This window comes from Oryctolagus cuniculus, chromosome X (assembly GCF_051225735.1).
Source record: "Oryctolagus cuniculus isolate XC-2025 breed Fujian yellow rabbit chromosome X, ASM5122573v1, whole genome shotgun sequence".
In the NCBI taxonomy this organism is placed as follows: domain Eukaryota; kingdom Metazoa; phylum Chordata; class Mammalia; order Lagomorpha; family Leporidae; genus Oryctolagus; species Oryctolagus cuniculus.
This window is the reverse complement of record NC_142888.1, coordinates 18,543,710-18,569,058: the sequence shown is the minus strand read 5'-3', so window position 1 is coordinate 18,569,058 and position 25,349 is coordinate 18,543,710. Positions and strand designations below refer to the sequence as shown.

The window sequence follows — 25,349 nt, the reverse complement described above, 5'->3', positions numbered from 1 at the left end:
TACATCATACTTTATATATCTTTGTATTTTTGATCAACACGATTAAGAAAATATACTTCTATAGTTAAAATATTTGAATTATCTTCTTTTTGGTATATGAAATAATGTACATTGTAATTGTGATCTGAAAATTTACATGTTTTACCCTAATAAAATCTAAGCTCCATGAGAACAACATTGTTCATATCTATCTTGGCCACCACTAGTTACTCGTTAACTTAGATACTCTCTGGTATATGATAGGCATTCAATAAATATCTGGTATGAATGACAGAGTTAATTGGTCAAAAATCATAGCTAGACTTATATAAGTCTAACATTTAAAATGGAAACCATGTAATTTTAGATGATTTTATGATTTTGGAGAGAAGAATTTAATACATACATGATGTCCTCTATTAAGAATAACAGCAAATTATGCACATCTATATTTTGTACATAATTGGAAATAGAAACCTTAAGAGAAAATGTACAAGCTAGAAATTGGCCACAGCTGCAACATACTACTCCATTAAGACTGTAAATATATAGCAATTAAGCTGATACATATTTTAGTAATACTATGAACTAATTTAACACTTGCTAATTTTCATGCTTTGTTTTGTATTTTAGAACTTGTACAAAAGTCTGAGTGAAGTGAAGTCTGAAGTGGAAATGGTGATAAAAACTGGACGTCAGATTGTACAGAAAAAACAGACCGAAAACCCCAAAGAGCTGGATGAAAGAGTAACAGCTTTGAAATTGCATTACAATGAGCTGGGAGCAAAGGTATGTGCTTAATGAGATCATAAGCACTACTTTATACTTCCCTTAAAAATTGTGAAGCCAGAGACAGTAAATAACTAGAATTGGAGTCTCAGAAATCTTATTCTTGAAGATAGATAGATACCAATATACATGGTAACTCTAAAGCACTAATCAATGTATAGAATGTAAAATATGTAAAGCTCAGGGAAGTTTTTGTTGGTCCACTTGATAGTTTAAAAGGGTATTTTTGCTTTAAACTAGACATCTTTTCATTATATAAATATACTTGTGATGATTTGAAGACTGGGAAATATTAAAAATTACTATACCTATTTCTGTGTAGGTCTGCTGGAGCTGATAGAGTCTACATAGACCACATTAAGTCTGATGGAGTTGGCACATCCATAGAAAACCTTGCCTGGTTTAGCAAGCCTTGTATCATGTGCCACACTTGGTTAATAACAGCATGGGTGGCCAATTGAGTCCTATGGCTCTGTGATTTTTGTGTTGTTGCTCTAATTAAAGTCCCATGAAATAATTCCAACTTACCGGTTACAGAGTCTTACATCTCTCTATTTCCTTAAAGTGAAAGTGTGGAATATCTAGGATTGTTACTTCACTTTCTTGAACTCAAATACACTCTATATTTAGAGTTCTGATGGTTTTAAATTATGATACTAAGTTGCCTCTTCACTCCTATAATAGTATCGAGCAGCAGCCTTTTAGTTCCCAACTTTATTGAGTAAAAGAGCAACATTGAGAAAATTGTCAATTTACACTACATATTTGGGAAGCAACCATGTAGAGGTTAATTTGTAATATTTTATCGCAACAGTAAATTTAAGATTATATCGGCCGGCGCTGCGGCTCACTAGGCTAATCCTCTGCCTTGCGGCGCCGGCACACCGGGTTCTAGTCCTGGTCAGGGCGCCGGTTTCTGTCCCGGTTGCCCCTCTTCCAGGCCAGCTCTCTGCTGTGGCCAGGGAGTGCAGTGGAGGATGGCCCAAGTGCTTGGGCCCTGCACCCGCATGGGAGACCAGGAGAAGTACCTGGCTCCTGTCATCAGATCAGCGCGGTGCGCCAGCTGCGGCGGCCATTGGAGGGTGAACCAACGGCAAAAGGAAGACCTTTCTCTCTGTCTCTCTCTCTCACTGTCCACTCTGCCTGTCAAAAAAAAAAAAAAAAAAAAAAAGATTATATCTTAAAGCCCTGAATTGCAATTTATGTATCACTGAAAGTAAATCTTACACCTTAATGGAAATCTGGAAGTAACATTGGTAGTATTTATTTTCATATTTTAAAAACCCTCTAATTTTTATGCAGTGTGTTTTGAAAAGGAGTTTGTTGTCATGCTGTGACAAAGGATTCTCCCAGTTAATGAAAAATATAGGGCTGGTACTGTGACATAGTGGGTAAAGCTGCTGCCTGCAGTGCCGGCATCCCATATGGGCTCCGGTTGTCGTCCTGGCTGGTCCACTTCCAATCTAGCTCTCGGCTATGACCTGGGAAAGCAGTAGAAGATGGTCCAAGTGTTTGGCCCCCTATACCCACATGGGAGACCTGAAGAAACTCCTGGCTCCTGGCTTCGAATGGGCATAGCTCTGGTAATTGTGGCCATTTGGGGATTATATCGAATTAGTAGCAAAGCATGATGATAATCTTAAAGTACATTTTAACTGTTTGCATAGTCCACCAAGATTGGAATAATAGACATGTATACACACACACACACACATATATACATACACTGTGTATATATATATATATATATATAAAACAAAACCTGTTCATTGTATTAAAGATAACCACAGAAAGAAAAGTTAAATCTGCAACTGATGTTTTGTTCCAGTATTTATTGATGTTCACAAATGCTAATTCTTCCATATTTAACATCAGTTATAGAAGATTGAATAATCTCTGGGCTCTGATCAATTACAGATTAATTAATATCTGAAAATAATCTCAGTGCTATGATTTATGCGATTCCAGAGATGTGTTCTCTGTTTACACTTCATAGTTTATAACTTGAGTTGTGTGTCTTACAGCAAGATAATATGTTGATGGTTATCTTTTATTTAAGAAAATATTTAAAAAGGGCTTTATCAGTTTATCTTTTCAAACATGAATTATTGCCTTGCCTTTTCTTTGCCAAAAAAATTAATTTCACAAAATTTTTGCCCCTGCAAAAGTAAATTTAACATAAAATAACATAGAATAAATTATTTAGAATGTAATACCAAAAAATGACATTAGAAGACAATTAGTACCCTCGATAATTATTAAGAATTAGATGACTCTCAAAATAATATGAACTTTATTTATCCCTGAAAACACATATTTTAGAGCTTAGCTTTGCTTTAACCATTTGGCACTTAGTAATAAATATCATTAAAGCAAAATTAAAGAAGTACTAAGAAATCTTCATTTCATAGTATGACTGAATACAGGAAAAACATAGGCAGAACTTTATTTTTGAAGTAAATATTAATTTAGAAACAATAATTAAGATTTTGGAATCATGTATAAATACCATGAAATAGAAATGTCTTAAGTCATGTATTCCTTGTCTGAGAAAATAATTACCATCAATTTAACCTTCAAATCAGATTCAGTAATGATTTTTGGTGGGGAAACCAAAGGCAATAGAGGTCATCTTATTACACACACACACACACATACACACACACAGGTATGTGTGTGTATACATGTATATAAAATATAAAAGAAGCCTTCTATTTTACTCATCTTCAGAATTTACATCATTGAATTTGCCCTAATTCAGTACATGTTACCTGTTTGTAAGCTTTGGCTGCTATAAGAAAATAAAATGGACAGAATGGCTTAAATAATAAAAATTTGTTTATCGAAGTTCTGGAGCTGGAAATCCAAGTTTGAGAAGGTGCTGGCTCATTTGTTTACTTACGAGAGCTCTCTTACTGACTTATAGATGGCTACCTAGTATTTTGAGGATTTTTGCATCTATGTTCATTAGGGATAATGCCCTATAGTTCTCTTTGTCTGTTGTATCTTTTTCTGGTTTAGGAATTAAGGTGAAGCGGGCCTCATAGAAGGATTTTGGGAGGATTCCCTGCCTTTCAATTGTTTTGAGTAGCTTGAGAAGAATTGGAGTTAGTTCGTCTTTAAATGGCTGTAGAATTCAGCAGTGAAGCCATCTGGTCCTGAGATTTTCTTTGCTGGGAGGATCTTTATTACTGATTTAGTTTCTGTCTTGGTAATGGGTCTGTTTAACTTCTCTGTGTCTTCATGGCTCAATTTAGGTAGATGGTACGTGTCTAGGAATCTATCCGTTTCTTCTAGGTTCCCTGATTTGTTGACATACAGCTCTTTGTAGTAATTCCTGATGATTGCTTTTATTTCTGTGGTGTCTGTTAAGTTTCCTTTTTCATCTCTGATTTTATTGATTTGGGTCTTCTCCTTGTGATTTTTAATTAGTTGGGCCAATGGTATATCAGTTTTGTTTATTTTTTCAAAAGCCAGCTCTTCATTTCAATGATCTTTTGTATTGTTTTTCTGATTTAAATTTTGTTTAATTTTCTCACCTATAGAGTGGGAAGGAAAAGAGGGAGGAAGAGGAAGAGATTTGTCTATAACTTCATATAAAGCAGGAGTGGGTAACGTTTTTTCTGCCAAGGGTCATTTTGAACATTTGTAACACTATTCATAGACCATGCAAAATTATCAACTTGAAAATTACCCTGCTAGAGATTTATTTAATTTTGAGTCCTCCTGCAGTTGCCTTGGCAGGGCCAGACTCAAAGTGATTTTGCTAGTTGGATGTTCCCCACCCCTGATACAAAACTATAGTCCTATCTGATTAGAGCCCCAGCATTATGAGCTTATTTAACCTGAATAACTTCCTAATAACTACATACAGTGATACAAGCTACAGTAACATAGGGGGCTAAAGTTTAAACATATAAATTTTGAAAGGACCCAATTAACGCAATAACACTATTCTTACATAATTTTATTATTTTTAAATAAACAATAATTATTCAATGAATAAAAATAGTTCATTTATAAATCTAAATAACTTCATTGAGAAATATTAAAACTTTTACCCTTGATGCATTAATACCTAAAATTTTTGATCCCATATGCTTTGATTTTTATGGAAATATACAACACTAGCAATATTAGCTTCATCCCCCAAAATATACTACTTTTAAGAGTTCATGAAAGAGTGACCTGTGAAACTGTAGGTGGCACTCTTTTAAATGTATCTTTTCTTCTCAACAAAAAAATAAATAAATAAAATGTAAAACTCAATTTTCCTTAAGATGGCAGTGTCTCCTGTTTTTTAAAAATCTGTTTAGCTGGATATAAACAAAATAAAATCAATAAAAATCAATAATACATTAGCTCTGGGAAGACAGGGTTTCTTTGAAATATTGAATCTAGATTCCTTTTCAACTACTAGTGCATTGAAAAAATAACTGCGTAGGGAAACACACCATAAAGGTGTATTTTTCTTCTCCTATACACCAATAAAATCCTTGCATTTGAAAGGGCAGATGCTTTACTTTCCTTATGGGAGAAATAGAAGTAAGAAAACTATCTGTAAAAAATGAATTTGCACCCTCAGCAACTAAATATTTTCTAAATGTACACATATCTGTCTTAAAAGAACTGATTAGTTTTGTCGGATATTTAGAATGCATAAGAATGTTCTGGGGTTTTTATTTTTATTGTAACATTTTTAATTCTTTACACATATGTTCTCTTTTGGTAATTTTTCTGCCTGTGGCTAGATTCTTATTTTGATTGTTACCTGTTATGTCAGGATATAATGTGCAAATATGCACTTGTGTTTTTTCTCTATTCTTTTAACCAATTTCCTTATACTTGAGATCACTTTCAGCCCTGATTTTAGGATCTCTTAGCAAAAAATCTGTTTTTTTTTTCTGGATTTCTTTATCTGTAAAGCCTTAAAATAAATATAAATAAAATTTTTGCTATATACCTTTAGAGATGGTTTCCATTGAACTTTCCGTAAGGGAAAACAATATTAAGGAAGAGATTGAGGTGTCATCAAGTATCAAGCACTCTCAAACCATTATCTGATTTAACCCTCACAGTAGTCCTAGGTCCTTTGTAGGGTGATCTGATTTTTTAGATTCATAAAATGAGGAAAATCAGATATCCTGCCCAAGTTCAGAGGCAAGTTTAGCGTCCACTGGCTGGCACAGAACCTATCATGCTTACCATGCTGTCGTGTTGCCTCTGCAGAGTCATGTATTTACAACATATTTACATTTAATGCTCAGATTCTCCACCTCCATAACAGAACAAGTTTATTTTTTCATGAAATTATGACACAAGAAAAAAAAAGAAGAAATGAATTTTTTTTCTTTTTTTTTTAACTTGTATTTAATGAATATAAATTTCCAAAGTACGACTTATGGATTACAATGGCTTCCCCCCCATACCATCCCTCCCACCCACAACCCTCCCCTTTCCCACTCCCTCTCCCCTTCCATTCACATCAAGATTCATTTTCGATTATCTTAATATACAGAAGATCAGCTTAGTATACATTAAGTAAGGATTTCAACAGTTTGCTCCCACCCAGAAACATAAAGTGAAAAATAATAGATGATTTTTTTTAAATGATGATGAAATCAGAGCAGACCTATTGTCATGTTTAATCCCAGTGAGAGTCAAGTTGGAAATTGATAATTTCTTTTTTTTTTTTTTTTTTACAGAGGATCAGTTTAGTATGCATTAAGTAAGGATTTCAACAGTTTGCACCCCCATAGAAACACAAAGTGAAATATATTGTTTGAGTACTCATTATAGCATTAAATCTCAATGTACAGCACATTAAGGATAGAGATCCTACATGAGGAGTAAGTGCACAGTGACTCCTGTTGTTGACTTTACCAATTGACACTCCTGTCTATGGCATCAGTAATCTCCCTATGCACCAGTCATGAGTTTCCAAGGCTATGGAAGCCCTCTGAGTTCTCCGACTCTTATCTTGTTTAGACAAGGTCATAGTCAAAGTGGAGGTTCTCTCCTCCCTTCAGAGAAAGGTACCTCCTTCTTTGATGACCTGTTCTTTCCACTGGGATCTCACTCACAGAGATCTTTTGCCAGAGTGTCTTGGCTTTCCATGCCTGAAATACTCTCATGGGCTTTTCAGCCAGATCCGAATGCCTTTAGGGCTGATTCTGAGGCCAGAGTGCTATTTAGGACATCTGCCATTCTATGAGTCTGCTGAGTATCTCACTTCCCATGTTGGATCACTCTCCCCTTTATTTACTCCATCGGTTAGTGTTAGCAGGTACTAGACTTGTCTATGTGCTCCCTTTGACTCCCAGTCCCTCCACCATGACCAACTGTGAACTGAAATTGATCACCTGGAACAGTGAGATGGCATTGGTACATGCCACTTCGATGGGATTGAATTGGAATCCCCTGGTAAGCTTCCAACTCCACCACTTGGGGCAAGTCAGCCTGAACATGTCCCAAATTATACATCTCTTCCCTCTCCCATTCCCATTCCCATGTTCAACAGGGATCACATTTCAGTTAATTTTCAACACTTAAGAATAACTGTGCATCAATTACAGAACTAAACCAGTCATATTAAGTAGAACAGATAAAAAAACTACTAAGAGGGATAATGTATTAAGTTGTTCATTAACAGTCAGGGCTATGCTGATCAAGCCACCGTTTCCCATAGTGTCCACCTCACTCCAACAGGTTTCCCTCTTGGTGTTCAGTCAGTCGTCACCGATCAGGGAGAACATATGGTATTTGTCCCTTTGGGACTGGCTTATTTCACTCAGCATGATGTGTTCCAGATTCCTCCATTTTGTTGCAAATGACTGGATTTTGTTGTTTCTTACTGTGGTATAGTATTCTAAAGAGTACATATCCCATAATTTCTTTATCCAGTCTACCGTTGATGGGCATTTAGGTTGGTTCCAGGTCTTAGCTATTGTGAATTGAGCTGCAATAAACATTAGGGTGCAGACCTCTTTTTTGTTTGCCAATTTAGATTCCTTTGGGTAAATTCCAAGGAGTGGGATGGATGGGTCGAACGGTAGGGTTATCTTCAGGTTTCTGAGGAATCTCCAGACTGACTTCCATAGTGGCTTGACCAGTTTGCATTCCCACCAACAGTGGGTTAGTGTCCCTTTTTCCCCACATCCTGGCCAGCATCTGTTGTTGGTAGGTTTCTGCATGTGAGCCATTCTCACCCTCACCGGGGTGAGGTGAAACCTCATTGTGGTTTTGATTTGCATTTCCCTGATTTCTAATGACCTTGAACATTTTTTCATGTGCCTGTTGGCCATTTGGATTTCCTCTTTTGAAAAATGTCTATTGAGGTCCTTGGCCCATCTCTTAAGTGGGTTGTTGGTTTTGTTGTTGTGGAGTTTCTTGATCTCTTTGTAGATTCTGGTTATTAACCCTTTATCTGTTGCATAGTTTGCAAATATTTTTTCCCATTCTGTCGGTTGTCTCTTCACTCTCCTGACTGTTTATTTTGCAGTACAAAAACTTCTCAATTTGATGCAATCCCAATAGTTGATTTTGGCTTTGACTGCCTGTGCCTCCCGGGTCTTTTCCAGAAATTCTTTGCCTGTGCCAATATCTTGAAGGGTTTCTCCAATGTTCTCTAGTAACTTGATGGTGTCAGGTCATAGATTTAGGTCTTTAATCCATGTTGAGTGGATTTTTGTGTAAGGTGTAAGGTAGGGGTCTTGCTTCATGATTCTGCACGTGGAAATGAATTTTAAGAGTCCAGATTCTGTGTCTGAATTCTACAAGTTATATATTCTCACATAATTGTTGGTTTGCACGTTTTCATTCCTTTCTTATTAAATATATAAAACCTGCTTAGTTAAACCCTTTGTTTGTTCGAGTAACCATGAGGAATATAGAATAATCTAAGGAGTATGAGGCACAGGAACTTCCCTTTGAGGATCTGGAATTGGACAGGCTTTGCTGGTGGTTTGACTGCTATTTGAAAGAGGTCTTTGACTTTGTATTAAACCTATCAACCCATAAGCTTAAAAGAATACAAGCATGTTTGGAAAGGATGTGGATAAATGTGTTAATTTCCTGGGTGAGAATGTAGAATAATTTGCTTATGAGAGTTTTGCTTTTAAACACTGAGAACAGGAATACTAATCAAGCAATAATTTTCTCCATTAATAAAACAAAATTTTTTAATTACATTCATTTATTGCTCCTATTACATGATAAAATTATGTTTAAGTAGAAATGACCTATTCTTTACATAATTTTTATGTGAAAGTAAGGAACTTAAAGAAGAGGATAAATTGATCATTATAAATGTTATCTCAATACTTTTGCTTCTTGAAAGAAACAGTATTTTTTTCCTCCAATTTTATCCCCTACTAGCAAGATCAACCCTCATTTTTTAAAGACTTATTTATTTTGAAAGTCATAGCTACAGAAAGAGAGGGAGAAAAACAGACAGACTTTCCATCCACTGATTCACTCCCCAGATGGCTGCAATGGCCAGGGTAGGGCTTGGCCAGGCCTATGCCAGGAGTTCCATCCAGGTCTCCCACATTGGCGCAGGGGCCCAAACATTTGGGCCATGTTCCACTGCTTTGTCCAGGCCACTGGCAGGGAGCTGGATTAAAAATGGAGCAGCCTGGACATGAATCAGCACCCATAGGGGATGCATTGTCAGATATGGCAGCTTTACCTGCTATACCACAACACCAGCCCCCAAGCCTTGTATTTATGTAAGAGATTATAAGTACTTCTTGCCCAACTCCCTGAAAAATGACTCAATTTTCTATAAAAAAACAGATTTTCTTTTAGGTTAACTTATGTCATTATATTCATTACAAACCTTGGCTATCAATTACGTTTTATTTAGAGGATTCCTTTCTACCGTGACAGTTGATACATGATGCTATCTTTTGGACAAAGGATCTTGCCTACTCTAGACTGTCTTTATTTGAATTTTTGTAAAAATATACTTTGTTTTAGTAAGAACACTTAAAATGAGATCTGTCCTCAACTAAGTTTTATGAATTGATAAAATAGTGATAACTATAGGTGCAGTGCTATACATTTCTATAGAATACATTCATATTGAATTGCTGGAAGTTTATGCCAATTATCAGCTCTCCAATTCCTTGTCTCTACAACCATTAGTGACCATTATTCTACACTTTGGTTGTATGTTTTGGATAGTTTTTAGATGACTCATATGAGTGGTGTCATGTAGTGTTTGTCCTCCATGACTGGCTTATTTCATTTAGCATAATGTTCCAAGGTTAATTCCCACTGTCATTTTTCAAGACTGAATATAATTCTTGGTATGTAGAATCTGATGTGAAGATTAGATAATTTTAAGTCCGTGAGCTGGAAGCCACACCTCTTTCACTTTGTGTTGTCATGTTCATCTGCCTGTCAATCAGGGGACCCGTCCCCAGGAAGTACCTCCTCTTACCTTGAACGTGGGGATGGTACCACATAAACACTTGTGTTTTCACAAGCTCAAAAAACATAGAAAGAATGGAATCACACTCTCTTCCATGTGGACTCAGGACTAGCAAAGCAGGGTATGATAATTCCCTTTCTTTGGCCCCATTCTCCCTTAATAAAGCCCGAGTGGGCCTGTATATTTTCCTCACTTTGTAAATAAAATTTATCACACCACATGACATTTAGGGCGACATTTAGAATTCTTCTCTAAATAAAGGCAAGAACCTGGGAAATTAATTTTGGCCCTAAACCTAGCCCATAACAAAATCACATTATCTCCTTTCATTCATCTGTAAATGAATATTTTGATAGGTTTTTTTTATATCTTGGATATTGTGACTTACACCACAAAGAACAGGGGAGTGCTATATATCTTTGGAATTGTAATTTTAATTCTCTTTTTAAAAAGGGATTTATTTATTTTATTTGAAAGAATCACAGAGAGAAAAGGAGAGACAGGGAGAGAGAGATCTTCCATCCACTAATTCACTCACCAAATGGCTGCAATGCCCAGGAGTTTCATCCAAGTGTGCAGGGGCCCAAGCACTTGGCCATCCTCTGCTGCTTTCTCAGGTGCATTAGCAGGGAACTGGATCATAAGTCTAGCAGCCAGGACTTGAACCAGCACCCATAGGGGATGCTGGCATCACAGGCAGCAGCTTAACCCATTTATGCCCATAATGCAGGCCCTGTGATTTTAAATTTTTTGGTCAAGTAACCAGAAGTGGAATTTCTGAATGATATGATAGTTTTATTTTTAATTTTTTGAGAAAATTCTCTACTGATTTTCATTTTGGCTGCACCATTTTGCATTCTCACCAACACTGTAGAGAGAAGGGTTCTGTTGGTTTCTCCATCTTCATCAGTACTGTGTGTGTGTGTGTGTGTGTGTGTGTGTAAATTTCTATCATAACAAGCTTGAAGTGACATCTCCATTTTCTCATTGTGGTATTTTAAATTTTTATTTACCTGATGATTAATGACATCTAGTATTTTTATATGGAAGACTGTATTTCGCTGGCCAATGGCACTTATTAATAGAAGAAACATATTAAAACCTCTAGTTTGCTTTTAAAATCAGGTTATTATATTTTCTATTGAGTTATAGGGCTTCGTTACATATTTTAGAATTTAACCCCTTATCTGATAGTTTCTTCGATTGTGTAGGTCACCTTTTCAGTCTTGTTTCCTTTATTTTGCAGAATCTTCTTATTTTGATGGAGTCAGTCCCACTTGTCCATTTTGTTTTATTTACTATTGATATTCAGGACATATTATTTTGTCTAAAAAAAGATTTTAAAATGTAGGAAAATGGTTATTTTTAAATCATACAAATACAAAAGATCCAATTAAGTGCCTGTAAGTAAACCTGAATTGAAAAGTGAATCAAATTATATTTTGTTATCGTTCATTTCAGGTAACAGAAAGAAAGCAACAGTTGGAGAAATGCTTGAAATTGTCCCGTAAGATGCGAAAGGAAATGAATGCCTTGACAGAATGGCTGGCGGCTACAGATATGGAATTGACAAAGAGATCAGCAGTTGAAGGAATGCCTAGTAATTTGGATGCTGAAATTGCCTGGGGAAAGGTAAAACATAGATCACTGAAGATTATTTTAACATGTAAATATATAGAGTTGTGTGGTTTTATAAGGAACTATTAAGGTATAACAATAGTAAAATTATAAATATTTTTATTTTTTCTTTCTCATATATTATAACCAGTAGGTTAATTGTATATTTCAGGATCATACAAACAAACAAAAAACAATGGGAAGCTTTACAAATATTTCCCTAAAGCTTGCTTAGAATTAGCTAGGTTATGGGTAAGTCCTTAAAATGTCAATATACCCTGATTTGATCTTTACACACTGTGTACATGTATCAAAACATTACACTGAACACCATGAATTCATAAAATTATTTTATAAGTCAATTAAAAATAAAAAATTCTACAGTTGTGTATATATCACTACTTATAAATGTTCCCCAGAAATGAGACTGTTTTGTTAGATTTCCTAAGACTAAACTGCCCATATAGACTCCGTCCAGATCTCCCCCAACCCTCTGGCCCCATCCCAAACCACAAAGAGGTCAAGGACACAGAGACTGCTGACTGTTGGGCTGGATAGGACTTGTAAGATTAGCAGATTGTCAAGGTCACAATCGAAAAGAATCTCAAGGGATGTGTACAGATGCTATCATTTCCATCACCAAAGGGTACAGGGCCTCATTTCATCCTCAGCTAATAAATTCTTGCCATTTCTCTGACAGCCAATCAAGCATTTATTTCTGCCTAGAATTTCAGGTCAAGGCACTCATAGCTTAAAATTTCTTTACAGTTGATTCATTACTTGATTACTTGAAAATGCATTGATAAAAAAGAAAGAGTTAATAACATGTTTTCACCTCAGTTTTGCCAAGACAATTAAAGCCTATTAAAAATAAATCATAGCATGCCCATCCCATTGATTTTTTTAAATTAGTGAACATTCACATACTTCATATCATTTTTAAAAAGTCTTTGCTTTATTTTTAATTCACTATGATTAGCCAAAGGATGTAAATTTTGGAAATTTAAGTGTACTATCTGAAAATTTAAAATAGTATAACAATCAAAACTGAAAATAGCTTTTCTAGTACTAGAATTTGATTTTATAAAATGCTTTCAAATAAATTGTAGTAAATGAAATTAAGTTGTGAGATTGAGTTAGTAAGGAATACGCAGATTTCAGGTTAAAGATTGCATTAGTTTTATCTTTTCCTTATTATTCAAACATAGTTTGCTTTTCTAGGTGATTAGTTAAATTAAACCAACAACAGTTACATGCTCGGATGCAGGTTGGGCTAGTGTAAGAAATAAGCCAAAAATACAGTGACTCAGAGAAGGTAGAGGCATTTTTCTATCTTGTAAGGTAGGTAGCACAGGATAAGGGAGATAGATTCATTTCATGAAATTCATGTGTATTTATATTTCCTGGGTAAAAATTTCTCATACTGCCAGACCTTGGTTCTAGCCCATAAAAAAGGAGAAAATAATGAGGAAGAATATCAGATCTGTTTTAAGGATGTATTATGAAATCTCCATGATAGTCATATAACCATACCTAACCTCCAGGGAGGGTGACAAATTACAGTCTCTCTTCGGGTTGGCATGTATCCTCCTGAAATTATATTGTACTACAATGAATAAAGAGAGAATGCATTCTGGAGGACAGTTACCAGTTATTGGCCAGAGCAGTGTTACCCCTGGCGTTTACATCATTGGATAAAGGGAGAAAAAGGCCTGCATGACCTCTCCCACCCACCCACCCTCTCTCTCTCCCTCTTTTCCCTCTCCCTCCCTCCCTCCCTCCCTCCCTCCCTCCCTCCCTCCCTCTCTCCCTTCCTTCCTCTCCCTCCCTCTCCCTTCCTCTCCCTTCCTCTCCCCCCTCTCTCTCAGTTATAAAATGTATCTGACCTACTAATAGGAGTTCTTAGCATAAATACCCACTAGCTGTAACAAAAACTAAAATATTTAGATCCATTGAGGTACGAGATATAGTAAAACATGCATGGATTAAGTAGTAGTGCATATCAGGGATTCATGAAAATCGTCCAGACTTCGTTTTCAGTACTCTCCACATTATCACCACAGATCACATCTTTGATTGCTCATTGCACGTTGAGCTGGTATATTAGTTTTTTAGGGCTGCTATAACAGAGTATCAAAGACTGGTGGCTTAAACAACAGGAATTTATTTCCTTGTAGTTCTGGAGACTGCAAGTCCAAGATCAAGATGTCATCATGAATAGTTTCTTTTGAGGCCTCTGTCCTTGCTTTGCTGAGTTGCTATTCTGTATCTTCACATGCTATTCCTTCTGTACATATGCAGGCTCCGATTTCTCTTCTTGTAAAGGACACCATTCATACTGGATCAGGGACCATCTCAATGATGTAATTTTAACAGAGTTACCTCTTTAAAGGCCCCATCTCCATTTAGTGTCACATTCTTTGGTTCTGGCAATTAAGACTCTATCATATGAATTTTGCAGGGTATACATTTTAGCCTCCACTGATAGAGCAGCTTTACAGATACAATGGAGAAGCGACCATAACAGTGCATAATAGAGGTAAATATGAAGGAAGTTTGAGAAACACTTTATTACAATTTAAGAGAATCCTTAAAAAGTGTGCCACAAATGAATTCTGTATCCCAGAGTCTTCATGAAGCCATTGAGACTAAGTAACCTAGTGTAGTATCTTCACATTAGCTTCACCATGAAATTATTACAATATATAAGAGAATGAAATCTACAAATTATATACATGACCCTTGTCAAATAGAAGACTTGAGTAATCTGGAGACATTTACTAAATCTGTCTGGATTTTTTTTTCATAAATCAATGGAACCATCTAATTTGAAGTCTAATAGGAGCAAAAGTTTAGAAAACTGGCATTTCTTATGTTCTTGGATTATTTGAAATACTAAACTCTTAATGATAAACATAAAGATCCTTCAGTGGTCAAGTGAAAACTACACATTTACATGTTACATACATTCTGAAACTACACATTTACATGTTACATACATTCTGAAAAATTCATGTGTAAGCTTTACAAGTTTCTTTGAAACTTTCTTTGCTCTACAGAGTTAAAAGTCACACTTCAGACAATTATTTTAAGAATTTATTACTATAATTATTAATATAATCATGTAGATTATTAGTATTCTAATTTAGATTAAAAACATGGGGGCCTGCACCATGGCTCACTAGGTTAATCCTCCACCTGTGGCGCTGGCATCCCATATGGGCGCCGCGTTCTAGTCCCGGTTGTTCCTCATTCAGTCCAGCTCTCTGCTGTGGCCTGGGAAAGCAGTAGAAGATGGACCAAGTGCTTGGGCCCTGCACCCACATGGGAGACCAGGAGGAAGCACCTGGCTGCTGGCTTCAGATTGGCGTAGCTCCGGCCGTAGCGGCCATTTGCAGGGTGAACCAACGGAAGGAAGACCTTTCTCTCTGTCTCTCTCTCTCTCTAACTCTATCTGTAAAAAAAAAAAAAATTTTAATTAATTAATTAAATTAAAAAAAATTAAAAAACAAGTGCTCATAGGTGATACCGTCTGACTCCTCAGCACATTCCCATTTCACATGCTTTCTTGGAAGACAGAGAACTCAATTCATGCTGTCTCATCTGCTGTTGCAAAGTAAAAATACCAGAATTTTTTAAAAAATTGAGTGATAATTTAAATTAAATACATTAAATATACTTTGTAATTATTCTGAGTGTTTTTGATGGAAGATAAATATAAATATACTTAATTATTTTTGTTTTTAAATTTTTTATATGTAAAACTTTTCTACATTCACCTCATATGTAAATTTACATACATATACATACATACAATTTTTCTTGAATGTGAAGATATTATTATCACATAATTTGGAATTTATACTGAATTTCTCTTATATTGACCCAAGAACATTTTATTTACTTGGATAAGAAAAGTTGTTAACATCTAGGGAAACATATCCTAATACACAAAAATTTCATTTATCTGAAATGATAATTGACCTTCAGTTCATCCAAAGCATAATTTTAAGTGTATTGCTTAGAATTAATTATTTATTTTAGAGATTTTATTTATTAAATATCTATATAGATTTTATACAATGCTATCAATTAATAGATGATATTATATAGTATATTAATTTATTTTAAAAGTTGTTTAAAGAGATACATATGACACACCTGGGCAGGCACAAATAAAATAGAAAACTGGGAAGTGGGGAAATTATAATAGGAAAATAGTAAAAACTATACAAAAATGTCCAAAATATCAAAATATCTCATGGACATTAGAATGGGTAGATAAGAATAAAGCCACAGATATGGTACTGAGAAAAAGAAATAAATGTATTTATGTGACTGAAATTTTCCAAATTAGCAAAATGATCGTTAAAATACAATTTAAATTACTACTAGTTTAAGGGCTCTTCATTAGAACTTGGATCCAGAAGAAAAAAAATTAGAGGAACCGTGAAGGAGAAAGTACTGTTATTCAAATAATGAATATAAGAAAAAATTGTTGTTATTTTTTCCATCAGTATGCCTCCATGCAAGAGAAAAGCATAGTGCCTGAGTGCCATTCACAGTTCAGTAGAAGGAAAGTACATTGGAGCATAAGCCTAAAATTTTCTAAAGTCATTTTTTTGAAGTCATTATTTTCATATTTTAAATTGCTCAAAGGAAATAGATAATCATATAAAATTATCCATGGATATGAATTCCTCCACCTGAACATTTTTAAAGATTTATTTATTTGTTTGAAAGAGAGTATTTCCATCCACTGGTTCACTCCTCCAAAGACTGGAGCAGCCAGGGCTAGGCTATGCCAAAGTCAGGAGCTTCATCCAGGTTTCCCACGTGGGTGCAGAGGCCCAAGCACTTGGGCCATCTTCTGCTGCTTTCTCAGACCATTAGCAGGGAGCTGGATTGGAAGTGGAGCAGCTGGGACTAGAACTGGTGCCCTTATGGGATGCCAGCATCACAGGTGGTGGCTTTGACTACACCACAATGCTGGCCCTGATTCTGAACTTTTAAGTAGAATTAGGCACCAGAAATTTAAAGTTTTCCTCTTTGGATATAGGGAAAATAGTTTATTCTGTGTTCTTCATCTTTAAGAAATCCAGATTGAGAGCCCGTGCTGAGTTGTAGCTGGTAAAGGTGCCGCCTGCAGGGCAGGCATCCCTTGTGAGCATAGGTTCAAGTCCCAGCTGCTCCTCTTCCAGTGCAGCTGTCTGCTGTGGCCTGGGAAAGTAGTAGAAGGTGAACCAAGTCCTTGATCCTTGCACCCACATAGGAGACCTGGAAGAAGCTCCTGGCTCCTGGCTTCGGACTGGCCTACAGGCCATTATGGCCTTTTGGGGAATAAACTAGTGGATGGAAGACCCCTCCCCCTCTCTTTCTCCCTCTCCCTCTCTCCCTCTCTCTCCCTCTCCCTCTCCCTCTCTCTCTCTCTCTCTCTCTCTCCCTCTCTCAGCCTCTGCCTGTCTGTAACTCTGGCTTTCAAATAAATAAATAAATCACAAAAAATTCAGTTTGTTCCCACCTAATAATACATCTGTCTATTTTGCCTTATATTGAAGTTGAAAGAGGGACTTTATGCCATAACACTAAAAGATAAAAGACTTCAGTATCCAGATTATTTTTACCAACACAGAGTTTCCTGTTTGAGCTGTGACAAATAAATTGGCAACTGAAGCGTTTTAGTACCAAGCACAAAGGAAGGAAGAAAAACTCACCATCCGCAGTTTGGAAGTATCTTGACTTCTCTAGGAATCTGTATCCCTCCCTCAGTGAATAAATGTATTTGAAAACAGTTGAAGTATTATTTTAGCAATAAAAGACTTTGAAAATAAAATTCATAAACACTGTCTTAGTTGATGATGGTCTACAAAATGTGAAGGAAAAATAGTTTCTGTGGAGCATGAAATATCACTAGTAGAGTAGTCAACCATGGCAATTCTGTCTAAATGTAGTCATTTGACACCATAATAATGTGAGAAAACTAGAATATACCTTTCAGGATAAAAACAGCAAAGAGTTTGGGAGCAATACTGCTATTAGTCAAACAGAAGAGTTGTCTTTTAAAGCAATATGCCTGTCACCAGTTGTGTAATATAAAGTTCACTAAATATTCATGAAATATAAAAACTTTAGGGTTTGTCTTTTAATAAGCATGTTGCATAAGTGGGGGGGATTCCTATCCTAAATTAAAAGGATTGGAATCTTTAAAGTTCAGTTTTCTTTATACTATGAAGCTGAAGAAAATAAATCTAATACTAAGATTGAGTCAAGTTTTCATGGTCTTGCTTGTTATAGTCATATGAATGTTGTATATAAAAATCCTTCTCAGTACTGGTTAAATCAGCCCCTTCTATGTAGATCTACCACACTTGAGTTTTGTGAGGAAAAAAGAGAGCCAGCTTCCACAATACTCTATTGCACATGTCACCTCGTTATTTTGGCTATGGTATTTCCTAAGTGACCCAGGGATTATAATATTACCTATATTGGTAACCACTGAAGCAGCTATGGATATGATACCAGATTTAATCTGTAAGATTATTTAATAATTTTTGAAAGGCAGAGAAAGATATAGAAATCTCTTATGCACTGGTTCATTCCCCAAGTGCTTGCAACAGATCAGACCAGGAAAAGCAAACTCAATCCAAGTCCCTCAACCTGAATGGAAGGGATTCAACTACCCTGCTACCTCCCAGGGTGTTTATTAGCATGAAGCTGGAATTTGGAGACAAGCTGGGCTCACAGCATTCAAATATGAAATGGGACTGTCCCAAGTGAGGTCTTACCTTTAGTGCCATACACACTCCTAACAAGGATTTTTTTTTTTTTTTTTTTTTTTTTTTTTTTTTTTGCCTGTAACCATGAAAGGTATATTATAAAATTCAGTCTCTGGCCGGCGCCATGGCTCACTAGGCTAATCCTCTGCCTAGACCCTCGGGTTCTAGTCCCAGTTGGGGCACCAGATCCTGTCCCAGTTGCTCCTCTTCCAGTCCAGCTCTCTGCTGTGGCCCGGGAAGGCAGTGGAGGGTGGCCCAAGTGCTTGGGCCCTGCACCCGCACGGGAGACCAGGAGGAAGCACCTGGCTCCTGGCTTCAGATTGGCACAGCATGCTGGCCACAGCGCACCAGCTGTAGCGGCCATTTGGGGGGTGAACCAATGGAAGGAAGACCTTTCTCTCTCTCTCTCTCTCTCTCTCTAACTCTGCCTGTGAAAAAATAAAATAAAATTCAGGTTCCTTAAAATATATAGTAAAATTGGAAACACCTTAAAGGATTCAGTGTGACTCCATGTACACAAAGATTAAAATGTATTTTAAAACATTATACATTGTTTATCAATACATGAAACATATACTAAAAATAGACATGCATGTGGATTTTTCAAATGAGCACAGAACACGAATTTTTCTGTTTGTGCAAGGGCAGAATTAATGAGATGGGTATAGGAAGCAAATTTTTATAATATTTCATTCCATAAGATGGCTTATAAATACAGAAATAATTATATTCTATATACTTCCCATGTGTCTAATATTTAGGAACATAAGAAAATACAATATACAAAAAGTCAAATCATTGGGATTTTGACTTTCAGAATCTTGTGCAGCCAAGTTCTATGAGATAAGTCTTGGTAATTAAGAAAGACTTTACCTACAGGAAATTACTAATTTCAAAAGAACATGGCCACTGTTTGCCTGGTCTAATTAAGCATCAGCCAGGAACACATCCTCTGACTGAGCAAAAAGACAGGAACCTTAGAAGATCAACCTGGTTTTCTGGGTATCATTAGCAGCATTACAGTATGAATGACTGATTCCTAGCAGCAATTACATTGTGGAAATAGAGTAAGGCAAATGAATGGCACAGGCTAAGAATTGAGACTGCCTCTCAAAACAGAACCAAAGTAAGTGGGCATTTTTGTGGTAGCAATGCAGGTTCTACTGTCCTAAGAATGTATCTATTCAGATAGAATCATTAGCAGAGTAAATATATCTGTTCATCATTGGATGTGGTTATAATATCGGAACCTGTGGACTCTGAAATGTTTCTATTTCTCTTGTTATGAACAAGAATATAAAGGCCCAACATTCCTTTCTCTGTTTCTTGATTAGTTTTCAAGGCATCTAGGACTATCAGTAAAATGGACAGGCACTTTTCCTGAGAATTTGGCCATCATTTGGGTCCAAGGTCATCAACATAACATTACTAAGGGAGCTATCAAAATTCCAACCTAATAGAGAACACCCCAATTCTAGAAAACTTCGTGAACTTCCTATTAAGAATGCTTAAAAGTTTAATTTTTTGCAAAGAGGAAGATAAATTAGAGCTAGATGATCCTATGGCTAATGGGCCTAATCCATTTTGTCACCTGCTTTTGTACAATCCAAAGATTGAAAAAAATTCAGAAGAGCAAGGTTTCATGACATGTACATGAAATTCACATGCCTATATCTATAAATAAAGTTTTGTTAGAATATAGTAACTTGCATTTATTTGGTTATTGTTTTCCTGCTTTTGTGCTACAATAACAGAGTTGAGTAGTTATGATAGAGACTACATGGTCCACAAAGCCTAAGACAGTTACTATGTGGTCATTCAAAGAAAAAGTAGGCCAACCCTTGAACTAGAGGAAAGCTAATGTAGAAACAACGTCAAAAGTCTGACGCTGAACTTTTACCATATTTTCGTCATGAATAGGTATCAGGAGTTTGACATTGCTATGATCCTTTTATAAGGCAAGAATATCACAGGAAGTGTTTTTTTTCTAAATGTGTATTAATTTATCAGCATTTCCCTCCTTTTCAAAATTAACAGTCACATTTAAAACCATACAGACTAGAATCCATAGTCTTCCATAAAGATGCTAGCCGGTGCAAGGTACAATTTCAGATGTTTCAGAGTGTAATCTACTTGGAGAGAACTATAAACCAGATTATCTTAAGTGTCCAATATTTTATTCTTAATTGACACATTAAAATTGAGTGTAATTTTGGAGTACCACGTGATTGCAGAATGTATACATTCTGCAATGTTCAAATCAGGGTGAGGATATCTGTCTCCTCAACATTTATTTTTTTCTTTTATTTTATTGTGAAAATAGTCAGTTCTCTTTCTTGTTTCTCCAACCTATAACTTAATACCCATTGACCAGTCTTCCTATGCCCTCCCTGTTCCTACTTATCTCCCAACCTCTGGTAACCACCATTCAACTTTTCACTTCTGTGAGGCAATTTAGAAACATTCCATAAGTGAGGTAATGTGTAGCTTCTCTGTGCCTAGCTATTTCACTTGTCTTTCAGTTCCATCCATGTTGTAACAAATTCTAATTCATCTGTTATGTGAATAAACAGTGTTCCATTGTATATAGAAGGATAGCTCAAAAATGTTCTTGAAAAATGTAATTTAAAGATACGTTTAGGGGCAAGTATTTGACCTAGTGGTTCAGATACTTTCATCCCATATCAGAGTACCAGTTTGATATCTGGTTTCAGCTACAAGTAATGCAGAATCCTCTCCCTCCCCCTTCCCCCTCCCCCTCTCCCTCCCCCTCCCCCTCCCTCTCCCTCTCATCTTCCCCCTCTCCTCTTCCCCTACCCCTCTTCCTCCTCTCTCCCCCTCCAAATAAATATATTTTTTAAAAGTATAAATATTATTTTGGCATAACTTTTGAAACACATGTATTTTCTTAATATGTATTTTCCATGAGCTTTTTGAAGACCCTTAATATGTATTGCATTTTTATTTTATTCATCATTCATCAATTGATTCTTAGTGATCCTATAAGAGAAATGATGGGAAAATTTCCAGGAGTAAGTAGAATGGAGGCAAGGTTGAGTAACTGAAGGTAAAGCTGTAGGCAAGAAACCTGATCTTCCTATTCCCACCTTCCTTATTGCAGTTACAGATAACAAAATGAAAATTTTAAAAAGCAGTGCCAATTGTTAAAATGGTAAAGGCAATGTTTTAAAATATTAAGAGATTTTAGAATAGTAACAGAAGTGAGATAAAAAATTTTACAATGGAAATTGAATGTTAATCTACTAACGTTAATTGAAAATTCCTAATACCATGTAACCCTTTCACTGTATTTTTACGTTCAAATAATTTGTTCCCATCCAAATAGTAATGAGGGCAGCATTAATAAGATTTTGAAAGAATGATCACTTCTAGCTGAATAGTCTGGTCAACAGAAATGCATGAGGAAGTTATAAATGTGACATTCCTTACTCTATAAATCATCAGGCAATTTTCCCTTTCATCTCTCACAACTTTCTGTTAATGGGGTTTGCCAGGTTGAGGACAGAAACACTCAGGTTTCTAGAGTAGAAACAATAAAGGGAAATGGTAAGGCAAGCTAGGGGAGATGAGCAGCACCCAAAGAGTTTGAGAGCCAGCACTGCACAAGATCCTCAAGCTGTGAGGATAAACTCTATTAGACTATTACATAGACATTAGCAGGTCACTTGACAGGAGTACAGGGATCATGTCTGTTTTGGTTACATGCTATGTCCTACATATATAGTGTCTGACATATAGTATATACTCATTAAATATTAAAAATTAAATAGATAAAAATTAAAATGGTAAAGTATTTTTAAGATTCAAATGGTGTACATTTGGAATTATTTTTTTAACTTTTATTTAATGAATATAAATTTCCAAAGTACGATTTATGGATTACAATGGCTTCCCCCCCATACCGTCCCTCCCACCCACAACCCTCCCCTTTCCCACTCCCTCTCCCCTTCCCATTTGGAATTATTTAAGAATAAACATGTTTGGACACATAAGCAATCATCTCATTAAATGCCCATAAAATATTAGAGATCACAAAGGAAATTGAGGGATGGCATGTGCTACTTTTACAAAAAGAAGATTATGGGACCAGCATTGTGGTATAGCAGGTTAAGCCACAGCCTGCAGCACTGGCATTCCATATGGGTACCAGTTCGAGCCCTGGCTGCTCCATTTCCAATTCAGCTCATTGCTAATGCACCTAGGAAATCAGTGGAGGATGGACAAAGTGTTTGAATCCCCACACCCATTTGGGATACCCGAAAGAAGCTTCTGGCTTTGGCCTGGCCCATTGGGGAGTGAAGCAGCAGATGGAAGATCTAAATCTCTCTCTCTCTCAATCTCTCTCACTCTCACTTTAATAATCTTTCAAATAAATAAATGAATAAATCTTTTAAAATGCTAAGTAACTCTTAGAAATCCTACTTTCTAGTCATGTTAAAGTAATAAAATATATATATAAACTTACATAAACGATAAAGTAATATAACTAAAATAACAAAAAATCATTATCTACAATAAAACAAATAATGGCTAAATTTAAATTATAGAAAATAGTTTAAATTAAAATAAAAAAATGCCTTTATACTATTTTATAATCTGTAGTCTGTTCCCACTGATGTGATTTTAGATTTCAAATAGTATTTGTTAATGTTTAAAAACACTCTGATTAGGTGGATATAAGTTAATAGATTCTGAATATCCCATTACTAGCCAAAATTGCTTAGCATTTGAGCTGAACATGAAAAAAACATAGGAAAGTAAATTTTATGTGATTAAACAGTAGTTTATTACTGTGATTATCATTATATTTGGAAAATATAAGTTACAGCAAAGTTTCATCTGTATGAATTTCTGATTTAGCCACTAACAGACTTCATTTATTTCCAATTTTGTTTCATTCATCAAAAGTTCCATATCAATTAAATAATTCAGCACCACTAAGCCACTTTAATATCCACGGTGTTATCTAAAAATTCAAGTGGTAAATTATGATTCCCTGGAAAGAAATTTTTTGGTCCTATAATACATTAGACCCATCAAATTTTTTGGTAGTTCACATCTATCATTTTTAATAAATTGAGCAACAGATTTTATTAACAGTAGTTTTTTGATACCAAGAGTTACTGAGAGAATTACAAAAATGCTGAATTCAAAATATTAAATAATGCAAAATAATTGATGTTCAGTAGCCATTTTTATAATAAATAAATGTGCTTTTAACATTTACTTTGGAGACAAATTTTTATAATGTTCAATATAAAGGAGAAAAAAAATTTCTCAGCCTTCTACTGCACTTCACCTGTAACATTTAATGATTGTCACTAAGCAAACCTCATGACAGATTGTGTCTTTTTGTCTGCCAGTGATTCTCACCATTTACTGCATGTTGGATTGAACTGGGAAACCTAAAAGGCTTGCTAATACCTAAGGCCCACCCTAGAGGTTCCGATTTATTGACCTGAGTTTAGCCAATGAAGCTAATATTTGGCAAAGTTGAGAGCCACGGGAAAAAATGCCTCACAAGATTTGTGAATTTCAGGCAGTTTGATGAGAACCACGTTTACTTCAGTGAGCTATGTTGTGTATTCTTATTAAACAATCAGCTTTTGTAGTTTAAAAAGATCTGGTTTCTGGTCCTAGATTATCTAGATAGTTGCCTCAACTCATCAGTCCTCCTAGCTATAAAAGCATGAGAACTATTACTTATTTCTAAAGTCTGTTACACTATCATTCCAATGAAAAATTGCATATCTTTTTTTAAGGAGAGAATAGTAATTTATCTGTGAAGTGAAATAACACTAGCAGATCATTAACTTCATACAATGAATGCATCAAGCAGCTGTTACTTAGAAAATAGAACATCTGTTAAATGCCATTGGAGTCACTACTCACTGTCATTATAGTTATAGCTATAATTTTGGTTCTGCACATTCTGCTTTCAGGAAATTCTTTAATAGACAATATATTATTAATAAAAAGTCAATACACACTGCTATAAAATCTGTTTAATGTTTTATACTCTTCTTTAATTTATCATTATATTATTCTGTCACATTAGCCTAAAAGTAAAACATATCCTAAACTTCTGCCAGGATGGAATAATGTAGGAGCCTAAAAGAGTAATTAAATATCAAACTGCATCTTGTTTAACACATACTAGATAGTAGGATGCTACACTGATTTGATGATAGCTGTTGAGGATCAAAAAGTATCACTATCACTTTAAATGTAAATATAGAAGGCATACTTCACCTTAACTTCAAAAACCTTAAAATGTAACAAATGTGTGTCTTAGAATTGCAGTAATATGGTGATTTTTTCATTATATTTCTATCATTATATTAACTAAAGAGTGAAAGAATCACCTTCCATTTGTGATGCTCAGAAGTGGTATTGTATTTAAATAGTTGAAGGGCAGATTTCAGTTGGGTAGGGAACTTTTACTGTGATTTCTATGAGAGTGCTAACCCGTCATGCATGGAAGAGGGAACATGCCCAAGAGATTCAGAAAGAGCTAAACAGGAAGTTAGTAGTGCCTATTCAATTCAGAAATATAGGATTCATGGGAAAAAAAAGTTCATGGAAAGTAGAATTAAAGGATATATTTATTTTGTTGCAATTTTTTTGAAATCTGTGCATTGATGGGTCTTCAAAAAGTTTTTGGAAAGTGTATATTATGCAAAAAATACAGGGATTTTAAAAAAATGTGCACCAAAGTAAATTTTTATTCT

At 35.5% G+C, this 25,349-nt stretch overlaps 1 protein-coding gene across 15 annotated transcripts in view; it reads left to right on the top strand.

The window, feature by feature from the left end:
* The window catches only part of DMD (dystrophin), a 2,249,390-nt gene that overhangs the window by 954,120 nt on the left and 1,269,921 nt on the right, over nucleotides 1–25,349 (top strand). For all 15 annotated transcript variants that reach the window (XM_070067426.2, XM_051827673.3, XM_070067427.2 and 12 more), the window contains 2 exons: nucleotides 613–768; nucleotides 11,666–11,836. In XM_070067426.2, coding sequence (XP_069923527.2) covers nucleotides 613–768; nucleotides 11,666–11,836 — 327 coding nt within the window. The remainder of the gene's footprint in view (nucleotides 1–612; nucleotides 769–11,665; nucleotides 11,837–25,349) is intronic.